The sequence below is a fragment of the Schistocerca cancellata genome, chromosome 1, assembly GCF_023864275.1.
Source record: "Schistocerca cancellata isolate TAMUIC-IGC-003103 chromosome 1, iqSchCanc2.1, whole genome shotgun sequence".
Lineage (NCBI taxonomy): Eukaryota > Metazoa > Arthropoda > Insecta > Orthoptera > Acrididae > Schistocerca > Schistocerca cancellata.
The window spans coordinates 689517547-689541103 of record NC_064626.1 but is presented as its reverse complement, the minus strand read 5'-3'; the positions used below and the strand labels follow the sequence as shown (position 1 = coordinate 689541103).

Genomic DNA, 23557 nt, shown 5'->3' with positions numbered 1-23557 from the left:
CTTGAAATGTGGCTGTTAGCTGTGTCAGATGCAGCAGCAAGCAGGCAGATGCCAACTGGAAACAATTTTCTGGCATACCCAAGCACCCAGATTCGTGCATGTGCAGAGCAGTGTGAGTTGTTGTTGGGAGGGGGTAGTCACCACATGACCCATGTTTACTTTTAGTGATTTTGTTGTTTCCTTTTCGTTTACAGCCTTCATGTTATCAGTTGTTAGTTTTTGAGACCATAAATTTTTGTGAAGGAAGAGACACTCTAATAATATGTTATGTCTGCGTTGCATACTTGCATAACAACCTGTTGTATAAGTTTTAGTCCTGAGAATGTCATCCTGTTTTTTCTAGAGCTTTTATAAAATGTCTGAAAACCTTTGTCAATCTTCAGGAGTCAGTATCTAAAAAGGGACTGAATGAAAACAAGTGAGAATTTTACAGAATATTCTTTTTACTCATAGGTATATCCCTCAAAGAATTATGACAGACTCAGCGAGATTGAGAGTAATATAGCAGTGAATTTCAGTAAATACGCACCCTTCCACATGCTCACTGAGTGCCAAGTCGGCAAACAAAGGATTGAAATTATTGCAGTTCACATTGACTGAATGATTTTTAAATCATTGCATATACAATAATGAAATATTTCTACCTTTAAATAACAGTAGGTAGTGATAACTAGAGGCGTGAGTTCTAATTCTTAAATTTAATTTACTTGCATACAGTATACACACAATAATCATTCTCTATGTATTTAGATTTAAACTTTACTTGTAACTACTTGCCAGCTGCAATTTTCATCAGAGAGTTAAACAAACGTGATATTTCATTGTATAGTTCATCAGTTATGTTGTGTGTTCTACCAGACACTGTTGTGAGTTCCAATGGAGTCACTTTTCATACTATTTTCTTTGCAGGCACCCAAGCAGTATCATGTTTGGAAAGTTAAAAGGCAGTGTTTGGTCCAGATGGGTGAAAGAAATGCACCAAAACATCATTGTTATGTTCACTTTTGTCTTCAATTTTTCCGAGCCACCACTTCTCATCATACATATGAACAGTATAGTCATTATTTGTGAAAGATGATGTGTGTGTAAAAACAGTTGAACTTTGATGATCATCAAAGTTAAAAAAAAAAGCCTTTGGAAGTATTGTCACTTATGGGCACATATCTGTGATAGCTTCTTTTTCCTTTGACTGGTAAACAACATTCAAATATCTCAGTCAGTTTTGTTTTCATTTGTTGAGTTTCAGGTAAAGAAACCAATATATATCCAACTCCAGTAATATTCTGTCGACAGTATTTAAACCTATCTTGTTGAGTCAGGGTATGTTCCGTGTAAGGTCTGTGAATGGAAGCTCATGTAACTTCTCATTTTGTTTTTCTGCCTATACCATTGGAATAATTCTTTCTGTGTGATGAGGTAGAGAAATTTCACTCTGCTCATGAACCAAAATAATTTTCATGTTGGCAAACATTAATGAAGTTTTTCTTATTTTTGTACTTGCTGCTTGCACTATCGCTAAAGTTGATGACCATTTCAACATTGCCTATGATATTCTTAATTTCCCTAACGAGGTGATGTTGAAGTTTGTATGCAGTCGTAGTATTATGATTAAGGTGGTCACTAATTACACTACTAGATTTACAACATACTTTGTCTTCTTCTTTAAAATCGGTGACAAATGGATGAAGTGTCACTTGTGTAATAGTCCAGTGAAAGCTTGGAATGTACAGATTTCTGCAAAACCACCAATCAGTGGGTTTCTTCCAGGTTTTCTGTAATTTCCTTGAAATATTAGGCCTGAGCTTTTGAGATAAAGTGATGGAATTTTAAAAACACCAGCTTACCAATAAGAGAATGTAAAAATTCATCACTGGGCATTACCTGTGTAATGAACTCAGCTCTGTCAGTTTGTACACACTGTTTGAAAATTACTTCATCAAGCAGTGTTATCTGGTCCAGAACATTCTGCACTGGAATAATGTTGCATACCATGAAAGCTATCAGGTCTTAATAATTTGTGTTAAGCTTTGCTGCTTCTGTCATCAGCTTTGTGTTTTGATGATGCATGCAAACCCATACACTATGAGTTCCGGAAGGACGCACCACTTTGGTCGTAGAACACAAAAATAGAGCTGCCAATTTTGTGAGCTGGATATTTCCATTTATAGAGGCTGTAGAACTCATTTAATGAGAGAAGAATTAACCTTTTCTGCTTCTGGACCTTAACATTGTTAATCACAGTTGAAACACAATTAATAACAACTTCACTTATTTTGTTGGCACTTGTCTTTTTGAAAGGTGTGGTAAGATACCTTGATCCTTTACTAGCTACCTAGTTAACTTCACCCACTATTCAGATGCACCAAATTCCTCAATTATTTTTTTCTTTGACCATGATCTAGGCGAGAAGTCAATTATCTTACTTTTATCATCTTTAGCAGAAACTTTGAATTTTTCTTTCATCTTGGTAATAAGTATATCATACTGTCTTTGTACATTTTCTGTACTATTTTGATTCTGAGCTTCTAAGTCATTATGGAAAGATTCTTGCAATTTTCACTTGACTGCACTTGTGATTTTATCAGTTTTTCTTTGTAAAGCTGACACTGTTCTGTGTTGCAGTTTGTTATTTGACACAAAGGAGATAATTCTAAAGCTTCACAAATGGATTCTACTTGATACGGTGCATTGTCCTCAACTAATTCAAAAGTCCCAGAAAGAAATTCATCATTATTTTCAACACTATTTGCTGCTTCAACTGATTTTTGTACAAATATTCTTGATGCACAAGTTGGACTAGAGCTTGTCCAGGAATATGGTTAATATCCACATTTGTACTCTTGGAAAGGTGCTCAACTAGTATTTTACGCAAACTGTTTTTAACTTTTTCTTGTGAGTACCAAATATTTTCTTCCAAAAAATGTGGTTGTATTGGTCTAAATATTTATCTTTGTGGTAATGGCATATATTAATAATTTCTTCTGAAATGCTTAATTTTAACAGACATTGTTCTTCTTCTGGCAAGTCTTGAGCCGGTTATTGCTTGTAGTTTTGTTTATGGCAGTGTTCACCCACCAAACAGCTCTAACGTAATACTTGAACGATCTGTTGTTCCTGAAAACAGTTGCAAGTGGAAGAGTTTAAGTCTATACTTGCAAACCTCTCACTGACTTTTTCATTGACTTGAGTGCTTGCAAAGAACACAGTAGGAAAAGTGACTTCATTAGAACTCACAACAGTGTCTGGTGGAACACACAACATAACTGGTAAACTATGCAATGAACTATCAGGTTTGCTTAACTCTCTAATGAAAATTGCAGCTGGCAACAAGTTAAAACTAAAGTTCAAATCTAAATACATAAAGAAAAATTATTGTGTGTATACTGTATGAAAGTGTAGTACAACAAATCTATTAGTAAGTTAAGTTTAAGAAGTAGAACCTCTTATCACTGCCTGTTGTTATTTAAAAGCAGAAATATTTGATCCTTTATTGTATGCAAAGATTTAAACATCATTCAACCAATGTCAGTTGTAATAATATCAAGCCTTTGTTTGCTAACTTGGCACTGAACGAGTGTATGAAAGAGTTGCGTTTTTTACTGAAATTCGCTCCTCTGTTACTCTTAATTAACGTAATTGAGACTCAGTCATATTTTTTTTGCGAGATATTCCTATGAGTATAAATAACATTCTGTGAAATTCTCACTTGTTTTCGTTCAGTCCCTTTTTTTGATACTGACTTATGAAAATTTATGTTAAAGGTTTTTGGCCATTTTTGTAAAGCTCAAAATAGGACTGCATTCTCAGGACTAAAACTTATACTGCTGGCAGTTACATAAGTACTCAACACAGAAATACCATACTACTAGTAAATGTCTCTTACTTCATAAAAAATTATGGTCTTATAAAGTAATGATTGATAAATTTGTTTGGAATCTTTACAGAAAGAGTTTGACTGACTCTCTTGCATGACAGAAAAATTTAAAAAATCTATGCCTGAAGTTCATTTCATGCTGAACACATTGGTTTTTAGATTATTCTGGTATGTTTTAAAATAACTTGGCAATTAAACATTCTGCAAACCACAATTTCCATTAAAATTTGCCAAACTGCCATTTTAAAAATGGCTGCCACAAAAACTATGGATTGCAAAAATTTTCAAACAGTATTTTGTGACTGTCTATCTATAGGGAACTCGTGATAAAAAACAGCAGGAAAATATAAAAAAAGGTGAGCAACAAATTTTATTTACATTGGGTGATTTGAAATGGATTGACCTATCTTCAGAGGCTAACAGCACATCATCAGCATGCAGTAATGCCCAGGGTGCAGTTTTCTGCAGATCTCTTGTGATCATATGAATGACTGTAGTGAAGAGGTGATTCCTGATGTATTCCTACAGAAACAGAAAAATCTCCCGACAGTCGAGCAGCTGATTGTATCTGGCTGGTTCTTGTCATATTAGAGCAGTCTGACCCATCTTACTAGTACTTCTGGTACTCCATGCTCTTGCAGGGCAATCCAAATCAACTTGTGTGCCACTTGGTCAAGTGCTTTTTCGAGGCCGTGGAAGATGAGGCATAGATGCCTCAACTTTACAGTGTTTTTCGATAAGCAATCGAGCAACATCGGTAGCATCTGTCTCCCACAACATGTTGGTGTTCTACATGTCCAGTCAGCTGGGATCCTTCCCTCATCAATAATTTTGTTGACAAAATGTGTCAACCGTTAAGTAGAATCCCAGTGCTTTGATTTCCACGGATCTGATGGTATAATGTCTGCTACCATTGCCCTTCTGCTTTTCATTTTATGCAAAGCATCAACTACATCTTGTTTGTGGTTGATGCAGTGGCTTCCCATGCAGGTGTTGACACTAGAATTGGAGCATGTGGAAACTCCTCATTGCAAAATTTCTCGAAGTTTTGCTGCCATCACTCTGCTACTCCCTTCCTATTTTTTTCAAGTTTGCCGTTTTCATTATGATGCTGCTTAAGTCAGTAGATTTCGTGCTCTCCAGTGGGTTTTTCTAGTTGATCACAGATTTCATTGAAGTGGATGGTTGTTGCTGACACAACTGCCTTTTTTGTTGCACTCCTAGTTCTCTGTCATAGAAACGAATAAACTTTTGCTTTTTAATGTGCTCACCTTTCTTCACCTCTTCAGTCAATAGCCTTGTCTGTCCATCAATTTTATGTTGTCCGGGTTTCGTGGTGCCTAATTTTTCATTAGCTTCTGCTATGACACATTCTTTTACGGCATCACATGTTTTGATGTCGATAATAGGTGGTAGAGTGATGGCTGAAATGACATTTTTCACTTCTTTGAGTCGTCGTCATTTAGAGCATGATGGGCCATTGCATTCTTTCCCCCTTTTACATGGTTTGATGTGCATTTGGACAACTAATGTGCAGTGTAATGTAGCAATGAGTTTTGCATCCAAGACAACTTTTAAGACATGTCGCCTTACAAGAATGAAATTGAACTGGCTCAGTTTGTTACCACATTAACAAGTCCAAAGATGAGACATTCATTTCTTCATGTAGGTGTTTGTGCTAAGTTCTCCCCAAAGTTCAGTATTCTCCCCATCTGAAAATTCTTCTGCCCAGAACAGAAGTAAATGTGCCCCAGTGGAATAAACCGAAAGTTGCTGTATGCTAAGAACTTGCTTATTGATTGACACAGAGAGAAAAGTAATTATGAAATTGATATGGAATTGGAGAAACATGTTCAGTTGTGTTTATGCTTAGCTGTTGAGAGAGCTTAGCTGTTGAGAGAGCCTACTCTCAGCACTGAAAATGAAGCACTCCTAGCTGAACACTTGAAGGTATGTACATGTATAAGTTTCAAAGTTGTGAACTTGGTAGCAAATAATAGGTAGTTGCTTATACCCTTCTGTGGCACCATCCTCATTTGTCTTTCCTACGTTTAAACATTTCCTAGTTTCAAATTATTTTCCATGTGTACAGACTTTTCTTTCCTTTAATTCTGATTTGTGTTTCCTTTGTGTTTCATTCACACCTTTCCCACCTATCCTTGATGTGCTGTGGTGTCTGACCTAAAACACCGCCTGTTTAATAGACGTCATGGTACAGAGAAGGTAAAAAAAGATGTAATGTTTGATACAAAGAAAGGTCACTTGGTAACCCAAGGAACCATCCATAGGTAAGCTACAGTCTGTTGCTCTTAACATTGAGTAGACTTGTTTTTATAAGTACACTGTAGTTCGTAACTTAATGCTGGAATGAGAGCCATAGCACTTGATAAGTTCATTTGCATGAAGGTATTGCGCTCATTTCCACACATTTAAGGAAGAAACATATAGCAAAGTAACTGATAGCATACTTCAACATAATATTAACTAACAACATATTTACTCATTTATAGACAACAAGGGTACAGAAATCTTCGCACCTCTAACTGCTATTGGAAACCCTTCAAATTTAATTAAGAAAAATTCTGCACGATCACACATGCCACTCCTTGTAAATGAGTAAGCATGTTCCTACTTTTTAAGTAACCTAACTCAGGTACAAAATATGATAATAGGAATTTTATTTTTCATTTGTATGTGACATAAACATAGTTCATACTTGTTTTTTCATCATTAATTAATTATCATCGCACTTAAAACATTTGTAGCATTATGTTGTGCTTCTTAAAAGCTAATAGTTCAAGTTACATCAGGTATGTAGCCATGAGAGATATATACTCACTTATTTTTGCTTAAGCATTGAAGCTTAAACACTAACTAGATGCTATTTTGAGATATGTCACATATGACTTTTTACAATTTTTTATATTATAACAAATAGTTTATTGGATTTTCAGCATAGTGTTTTGTTCTTGTCTTCTATGTATCATTTTATTAATTATTTATTTCAAAATAAATTCAGGAAGTGTAAATTTCTTTATGGTGCTAAAATTTCTGAATACTTTATGTGGAAGCTACTTGCGCATTGCTTCAAATAGCCACTTACTTAAACCATTAAGTGTTTCAAAACATATCTTTATCATAAACTATTTGTACATTTCTTCAGTGCAGCTTAACATGTTGACTAAACTACAAAGATGGCTGGTTAGCCACTTACAATTCTTGCTTAATCTTAGAGCCTGGTGAAATTGACTACTTGCAGAAGTGAAGCTAATTTCCTTTTAACAGAAGTATCTAAACCCAAATGTTGCATTTAGTAACCTCAAAACAGTAAAAATTCCCTTTTACAAAACCAATTCGAATCATTATTATTACCACACAATAGAAAATAGTACATTACTAATTTAAACATTAAAAAGGCATTAAATTAGTTTACTAAAATCTTCATTCATAACTTGCCAATTGGATGCACACAATTATTAAATTAGAATAATGATTTTAATCTAATGCTTGTTAAGGATTACTATCATTAAATTATACTGTGTCTATCATAGTGGAAAAACTTAGAGGCAGGTCTGTTTCCTCCAGCATTTCAACTACCACTAACATAACCATTTCTGGTGGACTCTCCTATCTGAGAAATTCCATCCAGAAATATGATCTCTCTCTGTTGCAAGGAGTATTGTTTTCCATCACAGGGTACAAAAACCACGGTAATAACCAGTAAATTGGTACTTTGCTGTAGCAAGGGAGGGAGAGTTCTTTCTTGTACTAAGACCATAGTAATTGTTGGTAGACTCTCTGTGAGTTCCCACTTCTCCATGCAGGTGCAATACACATCACTCAACACTTCGCACTAGAACACCCAATGTGTTCAAAATGATGTATTTCATTTTTAACTAATAGATTTGTTTTGCAGAATGATTGAAGCAACATTTCCTTTTATGAGTCCTGTTCATTTCGAATGTGTTTTAATTATATTTTATTAGGTGACTCTCTCTCCACTCCAGATAATGATAGCTGTAGAAAACCCAGAAGAATCAGTATGAGCTTGAAAGAAATGCCTGGCACAGGTGAGATTATTAAATTCCTAATGGTAAACTGCTTAAGCATTCCCAACAAACTGCTAGAGTTCGAAGTGCTCATGGGAAGCAAATAAGCTCATGTAATACCCGGTACAGAAAGCTGGATGAAACTTGAAATTCATATAAGTGAGATTTTTTGGGAAAATTTTAGTGCACATCGAAAGGATAGGCAAATGGGAAATAGGAAGTGGTGTATTTGTTGCAGTAGACAAGAAACTCAAATCCACCGAGATACAAAGTGAAGATGCATGTGAAATTGTTTGGGCAAGAGTCAGCATAAGGGATGGGCATAAAGTAATTGGATCCTTCTGTCCTCACCAGACTCATGTCCTGATGTAACAGAAAACTTTAGAGGAAACCTCAGTTCATTTGTATGTAAGGTACCCAATCATACTGTAATCATCAGTGGAGACTTTAATCATCCAACAATTAATTGGGAAAATTACAGTTCTGTTAGTGGTGGGCATGATAAGACGTCCTGTGAAACTTCATGAAATGCTTTCTCGGGAACTACCTAAAAAGATAGGAACTCCACTCACGATGGAAATATATTGGATCTAATGGCAACAAGTAGACCTGTCTTTGAGGATGTCCACATCGAAATTGGTATCAGTGACAATGACACAGTTTTGGCAGCAATGCTTACCAAAGTACAAAGGACAACTAAAACAAGCAGAAAGATATATATATGTTCAGTAAACTAGATAAAAAATCAGTAGTGTCGTATCTCAATGAGGAACTTGAAACTTTGAGCACAGGGCAGGAGCATGTAGAGGAACTCTGGCTAAAGCGTAAGAGAACAATTGAGCATGCACTGGATAGATATGTACCCAGTAGAACAGTTCATAATGAGAGGGAACCTTCATGGAGTATAGTCACTGTAACGAAACTTCTAAAGAAACAAGAGATTGCTGCATATTAGGTGTAAAACAAAGCATAGGGCTACAGATGGAGAGATGCTGACTGAAATGCATTTGGGTGTCAAGAGAGCAGTGAGTGTTGCCATCAGTGACTACCGTAGCAGAACACTGTCAAGTTATCTTTCACAGCTTCAAAAGAAACTTGGGTCATATATAAAGGGTGTTAGTGGCACCGGTATTACTGTCCAGTCCCTAGTGAATGAATGAGACAGGAACTGAAATTGAGGGTAGCAAAGGAAAACCCAGGCGAACTTCCCCAATGCAAGAGGAGAGTAGTGAGCTCCCATCATAATTCAGCGTGGAAGAATTAGAGAAGGCTATCAAACATAGCAAAAATGGAAAATCATCTAGCGTAGATGATATACTAACCAAGCAAATTAAACACTTTGGCTTAAGAACAAAGAACCGGGTTCTCCAACGTTTCAACAACTGTGTGAGCAGAAGCCAAATCCCAAAGATATGGCTGATGAACTGAGTGATTGCATTGCTCAAACCTGGGAAGGAAGGAAGAAATGACCCTAAGAATTTTAGACCAGTAACACTATTATGTCATCTTCACAAATTGCTGGAAAGATTGACTTCAAATCGCCGATATCACTTGTAATTGACCTCTTACTTATACCTCAGCACTCTGGATTTTGACCTGGTAAAAGCTGCACAGGGCAGTTGCTAAATCTCACACGGTTTGTAGAAGATTTGTTTGAAGCTTGTGAGGTGACCAGAATGGTATTTGTTGACTTAACAGCGGGATAGGATACTGTCAGTCACTTACTACTACTAGTCAAGGCCTATGACCTGGCCAAGGATTCTACCCTAACTAGGCTCTTCATCACTCTTTTGTAGAAGTGAAGATTTTTTATCGACTTCCAAGAACAGTGTAGCTGATGGAGACCACAGGAAAAACGGCCACCTGCAGGGAAGTGTGTGAGCTTGCATTCTGTTCAATATAAATGTGAATGACCAACCTACAGTACCCGATAGCAGGAACTCCTTGTATGCCAATGATCTTGCTATAACCACGTAGAGCACAGTTTTTGAATCAGTGGAGAACCGTCATGAATGATATTAAACAACTTTCCAGATAATACAACACAAACTAATTTAAACCAAACCCCTCAAAGACACAAGTGTTTGCTTTTCATTTGAGGAGCAGGGAAGTTAGTCGCAAATTAAAGGTAGGACGGTCTGGTGTTGAACTGGTACACTATGAGACCACAAAATATCTAGATGTGGAAAGGTTTCCACCAGGCACAGTCCTTTTACAGAACCTGGATGGATCACAGTGAGGTTGTCACCCTGAAACTATACAAACTTCTGCGATGGTACTATGCTATTCTGTGGCAGAGTATGCATGTCTTGTTTGTTATAATTCAGCACAAGCCAAACAGGTGCACATAGCTCAATGTGACATGTGCGGAACAGATTGCATGAAATCCACACCTGTCGAATGGCTTTACTACCTCCTGTTTGAAGAGAAATGGCTGCAAATGAGGAAAGAAAAACATTGCAGCAGGAGAGAACCTATCCTCTGTATGGGTCTACACCACACCCACAACTATTGAAGTAAAGGAGCAGTTTTCTTAGAACATCGATGGCACTTGAAACAACTACTGAAAAGCTAAGTTACAACTATGGAGGGCTATGACCTACCTTCTCCCTGGTTGGAAAAAAGTTTCCGAAACTGTACATCCTGCCTATGATGAGAGCTGGATGACACGGAAGTCCTGAATCAACTGAGAGCTGGAATTTGCAGATCAACGGATAATTTGGCAAGATGGGGCTACGCTGATCCAGATAACATTCATTTTGACTGTGGAGAAGACCAGATTGTCAATCATATGCTTATTGCGTCAGGCCTTCTGCACAGAAGATGAACTTCATCAAAGAACAGAAAATGTCTTGGAAGTGGCCAATTTTGGGCAAAAGTAGTATGGTCATAACTATGTATATAATGTGTGTGTTTCTGATATGAGACTAAATGCAAAGTCTTTACTAGACCCTTGTCATCGTGTTGTTGCCCAAGAAAGTAGACTTCAGTGGCAGCGGTTTCCCACGAATCAAGATAGTTGTGGTCACTCACAACCTGGTTACTGTCAAATGTCCTGAAATTGCCCTTGGTACAGTGTCCCACCTGTGGCTAGAACAGCATTTGATGAGCTCTACCATGTGACATTGAATTGTTGCTGAACAATTGCTTCCAGTCCAGCATAGCGGGTCTCTTTTCATTAAATTGCTCATAATTGTAATACTTAATGCCATGTAATGTACGAGAAAGAATCATTATTAATGACTCGGCTCCACAGAATGCAAAAAGCATTACTCTTGTGATCATATTCAAAATTCATTTTTCCGTCTATGACAATGTATACAATTAAATCTGTTTCATTAGCAGGACAATGCTTCAATCTCACTTCTAGTACATGTAATTGGTACTGAAATTTTGATATCACAAGGTGATGGAAAAAGGCCTATTCATGGCAAGTTTTTAGCAGCTTTTGTTTTGAGCAGCAGCTTGTACACACTTTGACACTTAATATTGAGCTGTTGTATGCAAAAACTTCCTCTTGAGATAAGCGAAACAAATGAAAAAGCGTCGAAATGTCACATGTATTTTGAGAAGGAATGGGTGAGAACATCCATAAATGAAACTTATATACGTAGGTTGGAACTTAAGTAGTGGCAACACTGCTGTGGAGACACTATGCAATGGAATCTACTATTGTTGCTGATACCACATGTTGAAATACCTACCTTACCTCCGAGGCAATGGACTCGCCCATCCCACGTCACCGGCGTGCGCGCAATCGAGGGAAACACAGTCACATGTCAGCGAGCGGTCTAACTTAATGGTTTCACTGTGTTTTTGAAACACGAACAACGGAGTTGGATTTAGATATAATGTTCCAGAGGTCGTACAGAACGACAGTGTCATAAAGGTCTTCAACAGGCATGCAGGGAGTTGGCATTGCCGTACAGAACAGTGGCACGTTGGGTAAAAGTCTTCAACGAAGTTCGGAAAACTGTGGCAGACAGGCATCGGGCAGGTCATCCTAGCGTCTTTGAAGAAGTAGTTCATGCTGTTGCCACATAAGTGGACAGTGATTGACGCCATAAGATTTGTGAGCTCACCCACGAAACCAGATTAGCTCATACGACCGTGCTTCGCATCCTGAAGGAACGCCTGAGCATGCAAAAAATTGCATCGCGATGGGTTCTGCATGACTTGATGGAAATGCGGAAATGGATGCATCATGACGCTGCTCAGACGGACTTGGAGTGCTATGAGCCCAAAGGAGAGGCTTTCTTACGCCGTATCGTAACACTGGGTGAGACATGGGCCACATTGTACGAGCCAAAACTGAAATGCCAATCCAACGAATGGCATCATTATGGGTCGCTGTGAAAGTCGAAAGTGCGTCAGAGCCCCAGTATGGTGAGAGTTATGGTGATTCTTGTGTATGACTGTGATGGTGTTATCCTAATGCATTACGTTCCTCCATGGCAGACCGTTAATGCACAGTATTACTGTTCATTTTTGGAGCATCTCCTGCGACCAGCTTTGTGAAACAAGCGGCGACACGTTCTGCGCAACCCACCCATCATTTTGCATGACAGTGCGACAGCGCAAGCTATGGCTGTGGCTGCTCTGCTTGGTCAATGGGACTGGAAAGTACTGTACCATCCAAAGCAGTAACAGAAGGGATTAGGCACTACAAATAGAATTGGTATGACCACTTCAAAAGGACGTCACCAGAACACCAGTCATGACAATCCATTACATTTTAATCAAACTGGAAGATGGGGTATAGGACGGCCATTGAAGAATGGGGACAACATTTCTGTTAAATTTCTTTTGTTTCATAATGAGCCAACACACACTCTTTTGATGATGTTTGATGATGACGGTGAGGAGGAGGAGGAGGATTAGTTTGAAGCTAGTGCTGTTTCTGTTGGATTAGGCACTTACAGGAGGGTTACTGTTTGTATTTGCCTCTTGAGATTTATCATGAATTATTTTGTGTCTGCTCTTGTAGTAACATACAGTTGCATTGTAATTATTAGTGGTTGACATATTGAAAACTTCAGACTTTTCTCAGGAACATGCAGTTATATTTTTCTGTCTAAAGCTGAAATTCTTATGATTGAGACCCTACATACTGAATTTGTAAAAATAACTGGCTCCGTCCTCAGCGTTCTCCATTAAGAAACTTGCACAAGAGGCATCTTGTACCTCTATCTTAACCAGGAGGAACAGTGTTCTAGACCAAAGCGATTCTCCTTTTAGTAATGGATCTGTACTGCCTCTAGCAGATTAACAACCAACTGACAGCTACAAATAGTTAAAGTTGAAACATTGCTATGCATCAGCTAGCTGAAAATGGCCAGTGATAAATTGCTTGAGAAGCAGGCATTTCCTCTTTTGCAACATAACGATACACATTAATTGGATGCTTACAAACATTACCTAGACTACAAGTTTTCTTGTCTTTCTTATTTTATCATGGGACATGACTTTATTTGATAGGTAGGTGGCACAATTTATTTCATTGCAGAGAACTCAGGAAGTGTGAAAATTCTCTGAAGATTGGGCTATTTAATTCCTTGTTTGTATTTATGAATCCATCTGTACTAGCAATATAAAACAAATTCACACTGAAGAGGTGTACAAAGGAATAATTGCATTTTTTGTTAACCAAAATGTTTGTGTTTAGTGTTCCAAAGTATCCTGTGCACTAGTTGCTCCGCAGGCATTGCACAGAAGATATAGGACAGTGTCCACAGTAGTCTCAAACTTGGTCCTCGTGTAATTTCAACAAGAGAATGTCAGAAGACTGGAAGTACTTGTAAATTAGAGTTAATTTTCACTATGTTCTTATGTTACAAGATATGCAAACAAATTTATTTTTTGAGGCACCTGTAGATGTGATGTCACTTAATGCAGCAGTTGTCACGGTAATAGAAATAGGTGCAGAAACTCCATTCCAGATGTTCATCAAAGAGATGGAACAAAAACTGAAATCTTATAACTATGTAGGACAGAACTTAGAGTTAGCAAGTTGTAGTTGAGTTAATGTTCTATAAATCATATGTACAATCTATGCAAAAACACGATATGGACCAAGTCAGTTTAGAATTATTCCAATCAACTGCTTCTCGCGTTTCAAATATAGCCAAACTATTCAACTACTGCACAAATGAGCAAATGGGGTATAAATTTAGAACAATATCATCACATATATGATTTAGAGAAACTGGTGTGCAAATTTTGGGCCATGTTATCATACGTATGACTTACAGTAGCTATATCAGTTCATGCCCCATGGAAGATCTGAAAATTGGAACAAAAACTGTTTTTAGATGTAAAAGGGTAAATAAAAAAAAATTGTCTAGGTTTGAATTCAAGCTTTCGCAACCCACGGTTGCTTCATCAGGAAAGAGGGAAGGAGAGGGAAAGACGAAAGGATGTGGGTTTTAAGGGAGAGGGTAAGGAGTCATTTCAATCCTGAGAGTGGAAAGACTTACCTTACGGGGTAAAAAGAAAAGGTATACACACCAGTGTGCACGCACACAAGCAGACATATGTAAAGGCAAAGAGTTTGGGCAGAGATGTCAGTCGAGGCGGAAGTACAGAGGCAAAGATGTTGTTGCGCTGCCGCTCATACCTCACCTGTCATTCAACAACATCTTTGCTTCTGTACTTCCGCCTCGACTGACATCTCTGCCCAAACTCTTTGCCTTTACATATGTCTGCTTGTGTCTGTATATGTGCGGGTGTGTGTGTGTGTGTGTGTGTGTGTGTGTGTGTGTGTGTGTAATATGCACAATTATATACTATATGGTGCTCCAGTAGGCATATAAAAACATGCTTATATTCAATTAAAATGTTGGCAGTATTTCAAAGGAATAGGTGAAGAACTTTGAGAGATATACGATTTTGAACTAATGAACTTTTGCATTTTTATTTATATAGATGAAAGTAACAATTCTTTTTAAATAGCATAGAGTTGGTTTTGAATTGTGTTCATGAACTTATATCTGTTCCTATGAGGCTCCGTACTACTAAGATGTTTGGTGAGAGAAGAAACAACTTAGATGCCTATGAATGAAAGTATCTCAAATTCTCATGAAAAAACCTTCTCCATTGTGCCTCACATTGCTGGATTATGATATCTCAAGAGTGTTCGAGGAACTTTACGCACATTTTCTGAAAAATGCAGAAGGTGGCATTCATTGTCTGATTTCTCAGAGCCAGTATGTGGTGTATTATTGTATTCTGAGAAGTATACACTGTAAGATAATTTACTCAGCGCAGCTCCTTTTCCATATAACACAGCTGTTTTAATGCTTCTTTCTTTCTTATCTCTAGTGAATAATTATTACAATCATTTACTAGTATTAATATGTTTAGTTCATTGTTGATGTGGTGAAAACTTCTACATACCAATTTTGCACCAGACTAAAAATTTTGATATTATGCTTTCATTTATGATACTTTAATGGTTTGCTTTGAGATTATTGTAATAATTTAATGCTTATTCATTGCAGAGATTCTTGGGGTGGCCGAAATCGTCCTCGCACTGACTATCGGGACTACAGAGGGGGAGGTAGAGAACGTTACAGCCCAGTTCGAACACATGACATTTCACCACCAATGAAACGTGTTCGAACTGATTGGTATGTCAGAAAAAAAGTTGTTTAAATGTTTTCATGAATTTATTTTTGAAACAATAATTCACATTAAATTATAAGAATGGGAAATACATAATACTGCATGAATTTTTCTAATCATCTAAATAGTATACAGGGTGCATCACCAAAATACAGACATTTAAATTTCCTAAAACAATATTCTTCTGCCAGAGGTCATTGTTAGTGCTGTGCATTGCCAGTTGTTTCTAGTAAACAATCAATATCTCCATATGGCCAAGATGTTGAAATGAAGTGCAGATTATGATAAATGAATTGTGATTAGCAGACGTCATTGTGCTAGCTACTTGGCCCTAGGTATACTTCTCTTCTTTTAACTACTCAAACTTCATGGCATTATTGCGAAATACAAGGTGTACCTATGGTCATAAAGTTTTAATCATGTTCCTGAAAAAAATCAAGGTGTAACCATGAAACTTGATGATTATGTCAGTCCTCCGCTTATTCTCTTTTCAGTGTGGCACATTTTTCCCAACAATTGATGAAGGCCTCAGTTCTAGAAGTCTCAATTTTTGCTTTTCAGGAAACATTCAGACCTCGAAAGTCATTTCAGCATTTTCAAAGTACCTGCTGCACAAAGCTTTCTTTGTCCAAGGAAAGAGCAAGAAGTCACTGTGTGTCATGTTCATAAAATACATGAGATGAGAAAAAAATTGCTGGTTCAAAATTATAGTGTGTGACTCTATCCTGTCCAGAAAGATCTATGTTGTTGTAGTGGACAAAAATACTCCCCCTTGGACGGTGTCTAGTGCTGCTTCATCCTGAGAGCCTCCTGTAACCTGATCAAGAAATTTCACTAATATGCGTGTGTGCTCGTTTGTCCCCTTACGAGCATATTAGCTATTAGCACCACACCAAAACTACCCCAAAAACACACATCACTTTGCCCACTGATGGTTAGGCCTTCATCTTTTATGATGGTGCTGAATCCATGTTTCCTCTGCTTGTTTTGCTCGTGTGTCCCAGGGTTACAGTGGTACACCGGGCACTTGGATAAGGTGATTAGGTAACTAAAGAAATTGTTTGGATTGGTCTGACACAGCTTCAACATTGCCATTGCTGCTTCAGTTTGACAATTTTTTCTGAACAGACATGAACGTTCAAGGAACCCAATGAAAATCCGCCTTTGTCATGTTCAAAATGTCTGCTAGGTGTGAAAAGCTGATCCATGGCTTTTTCATCATTTTCACTGTCACTTCAATTGTGAAATGCTCATCTTAAGAGCACCAGAACCTCAACTTCTCTTTGGTTTCATGTTTTTTCACAGAAAGATGATATACCAATTTGGTCTTTGTAATTGATACCTGTGTCCTGGTTCAGTGTTACTGTAGATTTCCACCAACTCAGAACAGATTGTTGAACCATTACTGCCCTTAAAATGCTGAAAATAAATTAAATTGCTGTGCAGTAATCCACTATATCATTGGGGTTTGCTACTTTGTTTTTACTCCTCTAACAGCACACTGCAGCACTGTGGCATGGGGATTTCAGCATGTATTAATAGCTTTGTACCTGCAAACAAGCAGAACAGTAATGGCATAAGTTATTTCTAAGTATAATTAAAACTTTGTGATTACCACACATATTTGGCTTCAGAAAAGTAAAGTGAAGGTTCCAGTGTACTGACAAGGAAGCTTCACTTGAAAGACCATATTGTGAAGAACTTTGAAGTCTCAGAAGAGTTCAGGTGCTCATTTTGGAGCATCCAAGGCAATAATCTTCATTAATAGATCATGATTTAGGGTGAATTAGGTTCTTTTCTGATGAGAAGAGCTTTATGGTAGTTACACAAACCAATTGGAAAAATGCCTGCTGGCTCACACGCAATATATGAGATGCCTTGTTGTTGTCAAAACAAAATTCCTGCCAGCCTCCAGATGGTAAGTGTTGCCCAGGTAGGGGAGGAATAAAAAAAACTGTTTCAAAAGCAAATTTATTTTAATGCTATGTAGAATGTTGCAAAGCTGTGGATGGAAACAGTTGGGTCCATGTTTTCACGAGCCATTTAGTAAAAAATGGTAAGTTTAATATTTTTTGCCTAATAAATTCTGCCCCTGCCCCCGGTAGTCCTGATTTAAGTCTCTTTCTATGAAGCTTAGTTGAAATGATCTTGAAATCCTGGTATCCCATTATTGAGGACCACCATTGGGGCAGCATTCGCCGATATCAATACAGCATATGCGCACTGTAGATCTAATTGGAGGCTGTTATTCAAGCTGAAAGGGATACACTGAATGATGGTTCTCTAAAGAGAACCTCCTGCCCCTTGTACCAAGTAAAAGCCTTTTTTGTAATATGTAATGTTTCGATAGTAATTTTTGTTAAAGAAATTGGTAATTTGTCTGGATTTTGGTGATGCACCGTGTGCATCCACCATTTTACTGCTGATCTGTTTGCTTGTACTTTGTGTCTTTTTTGCAAAAACTGACAATGAAGCCTATTTTCCCTCTGTGGTGCCTACAACCTTTTTGCTAGTAGATCCTTTCTTCAGTGTTGTGTAAGAATTATTGAGGTGAAGGTTAAGTCGTCAACCCTAAGGTTGGTTCGATAAACACTGCATTCCTCTGCTAGGCAAAAGTGCTATTGGAAGTGGTGTAGTCTTACTTTTCTCTGAACTTTGACTTTCTCTGACTTACTTCGTCATAGGGGTTCTACAGTTTAATTTGGACAAATGACTATTACATGGTTTTGCATTTTTCACATGTGCAAATCATTACCTGTTTTGAGCAGTGGGCCCCAAGCCATTGCAGTGCGGACCTTCGGAGCTTTCCCTCATTTGTGACACCTTGGGAGGACAGCAAATAAAGAGAACTATATATTTGTACTCTCCTCAGTTTCTGGTTTCCACTTGGGCTAATGATAGTCCTTTCTATCTCCTAAGTTGATTGCCTTTGTAGAAAATGTTGAAAATGCGTCCAGAGAAATCTGTTCCTCTGTAGGTTACGAAGTGGTTCTGTTTTTAATTAAATAGCCACTCCTACCCTGTTCCAAGCATTATTCTCCTGCTTGGTGACATACCTGTTTGTTACCATAACACTTCATAATAGACTGAAGGTGGTACAGGATTTATTTTTCACTGGGACCTGATGCTGCAGGCAAATGAGGTATTAAGCAAAATCCTGGAGAAGCAAGAAGTCCACTTGGTACGCTGTGCGCCTTGAGGCCCACCAGACAGCAAGGGTGGCAACAGAGCATTCATCTTCACTGTGGAGGGGCTATTCACTTACCAACTAAATAAAAATTGTGATGTACCATTGTGCTGTGAAACTACTTTCACACCCAATACAGTGCTTCAAATGTCAAAATTCTGTGTGTATGCCTTCCTGTTGTACGAACAATCCAACTTGTGGAGATCACAGTTGGCTGTTTCATAAATGTTCACCATGTTATCAACTGCCTTTCTGTGTCATTTTGGCAGATGATCACCCTTTCTACAATTCTCGAAGCGTGCTGACCTGATTTATTCTGTTTTTACATTTAGATGTGGGTAGCCCTTTATATAGCAATCCTATGAAGGCAAGAACTTAAGGTTTGTGTATTATTGATACTAGCTGATGCCAAAATAACAGTTGTACAGTGTTTCGTGCTTCCTCAGAGGGTGTGACTGATATTCCCATATCTTTTAACACTGGCTGTTACTGATTTTTTTGGTGGAGGGTGGGGGGGGATAGGGTGTAGGTGGGATGCCCGCTGTCACGCGCTGAGCGTCAGGGGACACTTGTGTGCCCACTCACTTACCTACCTGATTATTGCTCTCCCCTTACTTTAGTATTGTTGATTGTATTGATGTCCATTGTGTTGTGGTCTTTCCAATTTATCTATTACATATCTCCTCTCCATGTAGTGAGGTACTTTCTACACATGTAGAATGGTCAGTGTGGATCAGTTTTGGGGGAGGTGCTTCCCACAGCAGATGAGGTCTGGGGGCTATTGTCTACTCACCAAAAGGGAGATGGGCCCAACTCATATGCTTTTACATCACCTTAAATTTTTTCTTGCCTCTGGCATCAGTGTTGCTTTCAGTACCTCAGTTTTACTGTTCCTACTTTGCAGTTTAATCAAATTTTGGAGTGTCTGTGATGACTCCAATTGGATTATCCCGTGATCAAGGTACTGATGACCTCACTGTTTAGTCCCTAAAAGGGGTTTTACACGATGATCCACTGCGAACGGTACTGGTCTAGCGCGACAGCCAACTAGCGGTAAAATGAGTGAAATGACACATTATCCATGAGCTAGAATAGAGAGCAGTTCAAAACTGATACCAATCCACACATGCGCAGTAGGCAGTGATAACTTGTGCATCTGTGGAAGGGGGGTACCACAATGCTTTCTGCTTGTTATTTGGTTATTGTTAGGTGGCTAGTTGCTTATTTCATATTTTTGTGTCGGGGATTTTCCGCATTTTTTTCAGTAATTAAGCTGGTATAAATGCTGATTTGTGTGTGTGTGTGTGTGTGTGTCTGTGGCTGGCTGGTAGACTTTCTTTCATACTTCGTTTATGAAAACCTTTTTTCTATTGATTGCTCCATAAAAGAACTGGAAGGGCGCAAAGAGGTGTTAAGCGCCCTAATTTAGGTATACGGCGAGGAAAGGTGTGTGTATGACCTGCATGACCTGCTGTATCGTAATAAGGCACGTCGGCAATCATTTATTTCCGAGTAATATGCAAATAAAGTTAAATGGTGATTTTCGATTTGTATCGTAATGCCTTAGCTTATGAAAGTTCATGTTTGGTTTGATTGCATCTCTTGCTTTATTTCAGCATGCCAGAAAAGAGAAACTGCCGATGAAGGCGAGAGAGTTCGTGCAGTTTCACCTAGTGCGATGGGCAAGGACTGCAAAACTATGAACTGGCACATGTACAGGGTGAGTCACCTAACATTACCGCTGGATATATTTCGTAAACCACATCAAATACTGACGAATCGATTCCACAGACCGAACGCGAGGAGAGGGGCTAGTGTAAAAAAACGCACGGAAGTATGTTTTTTAACACAAACCTACATTTTTTTAAATGGAACCCCATTAGTTTTGTTAGCACATCTGAACATATAAACAAATACGTAATCAGTGCCGTTTGTTGCATTGTAAAATGTTAATTACATCCGAAGATATTGTAACCTAAAGTTGACGCTTGAGTACCACTCCTCCGCTGTTCGATCGTGTGTATTGGAGAGCACCGAATTACGTAGGGATCCAGAGGGAACGGTGATGGACCTTAGGTACAGAAGAGACTGGAACTCCTTTAACGTACCCCACAGAAAGAAGTCCAGAGGTGTAAGATCAGGAGAACGGGCAGGCCAATTTATGCATCCTCCACATCCTATGAAACACCCTTCGAACATCCTGTCAAGGGTCAGCCTAGTGTTAATTGCGGAATGTGCAGGTGCACCATCATGCTGATACCACATACGTCGACGCGTTTCCAGTGGGACACACTCTATTCCACTTCGTAATTGAAAACGGAAACCACGTGTGTACGTTTACCTCACCCCTCATGGTAATGTACATGTGCGTCAGTGAAAAAGACCAATAAAAAGGTGTTAGCATGTGGACGTAATGTGCTGTTCCAGTCTCTTCTGTACCTAAGGTCCATCACCGTTGCCTTTGGATCCCTATGTAATTCGGTTCTCTCCGATACACACGATCGAACAGCGGAGGAGTGGTACTCAAGCGTCAACTTCAGGTTACAATATCCCCGGATGTAATTAACATTTTACAATGCAACAAATGCCACTGATTACATATTTGTTTATATGTTCAGATGTGCTAATGAAACTAACGGAGTTCCATTTAAAAAAACGTAGGTTTGTGTTATAAAACATACTTCCGTGCATTTTTTTATGGCTTGTATTAACCAATTACACTAACCCCTCTCCTCACGTCCGGTCTGTGGAATCGATTCGTCAGTATTTGATGTGGTTTACGAAATATATCCAGCGGTAACATTAGGTGACTCACCCTGTATATTCCATACACGGAAAAATAACACATGTGTACCTCGAAGTACTGGTCCTTTGAAGTGTTTCAAATTGCAGTGCATATATCCACACAAATTTTCAAAATGGTGGGCTGTGCTATTCTGTGGCTAAAAACCAGACTCTTAAAAGATTTCCCAGTCGCCAGGAAACGTAATGTTACAACCAGCCTGCAACGTAATAGGGCATGTACTGGTATTTTATCAGTGATCTAGGCTGGTATGATCAAAAAACATTTAAACATACGATAGAATTCTTACTTTCGAGAAGGTGAGATAGCCTCCCTCGTGAGTGTGCCACACTTGCTAATTCCATCTTCTATCATAGACAGCAGCATCTCAAAATCTCGGTTTTCATCATTGTTCTGCCTTAATTGGAAGATTTACTGTCACTGCAAGGGCAATAGCTCTGAAAACAAGTGGGTCCTCCATGTGCAAAATGCTGTATAAATGCAAATTTAGATGTACATATACCTGTGGTACCAAGTGTTGTAATATAAAACTAAACGTTCTGCCTTAATTCATTACAGTAGTAACCAACATATTAGAATAACAATTTCTTAATAAATAATGATAAAAAACAATGTGTTATGAAATAGGAACCTTGAGCTCACAGAAATAATTTGAGTGAATGACATTTCAATATATCACACGGTCTCCCTTGTGTTTTGCGCAGTAGAACGAATGACTTTCCAAGAAATCAGACAGTTTTTCCATTTTTTTCTTGTTTCATGTGTTATTACCATCTATTGGACATGTGCACCAGGTATATCCCATGTGGATGATGCAATATGTCGACGTGAACCAGTCTGTAGTTACAGATATGCATGCTTGGGTCGCTTGTGCATAGATGTACGGTTTAGGTGCATCATGTAATAGGGGATTTAACTCCCTTTCCCACTAACCAACTAACTAAACAGCCACTTTTCATGAGGTTTTCTTCAAGAGATATAAGACCATGCATGAATTCAGCCTCATATTTATTGGCGTATTGAAAATACGTGAACAGGCTCTTTATAAACCTTCAACTGCTTTGGATGAGTTTCCGGTTTCCCTCTCCCCAAAAGAAGCTCACTTAATACAGTTACTTAAAAAAAAAATGTAAAGTTAGTCAGCAATGATACACTACTGGCCATTAAAATTGCTACACCACGAAGATGACGTGCTACAGATGCGGAATTTAACCTACAGGAAGAAGATGCTGTGATATGCAAATGATTAGCTTTTCAGAGCATTCACACAAGGTTGGCACCGGTGGCGACATCTACAACATGCTGACATGACTAAAGTTTCCAACCGATTTCTCTTACACAAACAGCAGTTGACTGGCGTTGCCTGGTGAAACATTGTTTTGATGCCTCGTGTAAGGAGGAGAAATGCGTACCATCATGTTTCCGACTTTGATAAAGGTCGGATTGTAGCCTATCGCGATTGAGGTTTATCGTATCACGACATTGCTGCTCGCATTGGTCGAGATCCAATGACTGTTAACAGAATATGGAATCGGTGGGTTCAGGAGGGTAATATGGAATGACGGGCTGGATCCCAATGGCCTCGTATCACTAGCAGTCGAGATGACAGGCATCTTATCCACATGGCTGTAACGGATCGTGCAGCCACGTCTTGATCCCTGAGTCAACAGATGGGGATGTTTGCAAGACAACAATCATCTGCACAAACAGTTCGACGACGTTTGCAGCAGCATGGACTATCAGCTTGGAGACTGTGGCTGCGGTCACCCTTGACGCTGCATCACAGACAGGAGTGCCTGTGGTGGTGTACTCAATGACGAACCTGGGTGCAAGAATGGCAAAACGTAATTTTTTTGGATGAATCCGGGTTCTGTTTACAGCATCATGATGGTCGCATCCGTGATTGGCGACATCGCGGTGAATGCACATTGGAAGCGTGTATTCGTCATCGCCATACTAGCGTATCACCCAGCGTGATGGTATGGGGTGCCATTGGTTACACGTCTCGGTCACCTCTTGTT

General features: G+C 38.6%; 1 protein-coding gene across 1 annotated transcript in view; it reads left to right on the top strand.

The window, feature by feature from the left end:
- LOC126184376 (serrate RNA effector molecule homolog) overlaps window positions 1-23557 on the top strand; it is a 200230-nt gene that overhangs the window by 16972 nt on the left and 159701 nt on the right. Inside the window, exon 3 of the mRNA XM_049926764.1 lies at window positions 15423-15551. Within this exon, the coding sequence (XP_049782721.1) occupies window positions 15423-15551 (129 nt within the window). The remainder of the gene's footprint in view (window positions 1-15422; window positions 15552-23557) is intronic.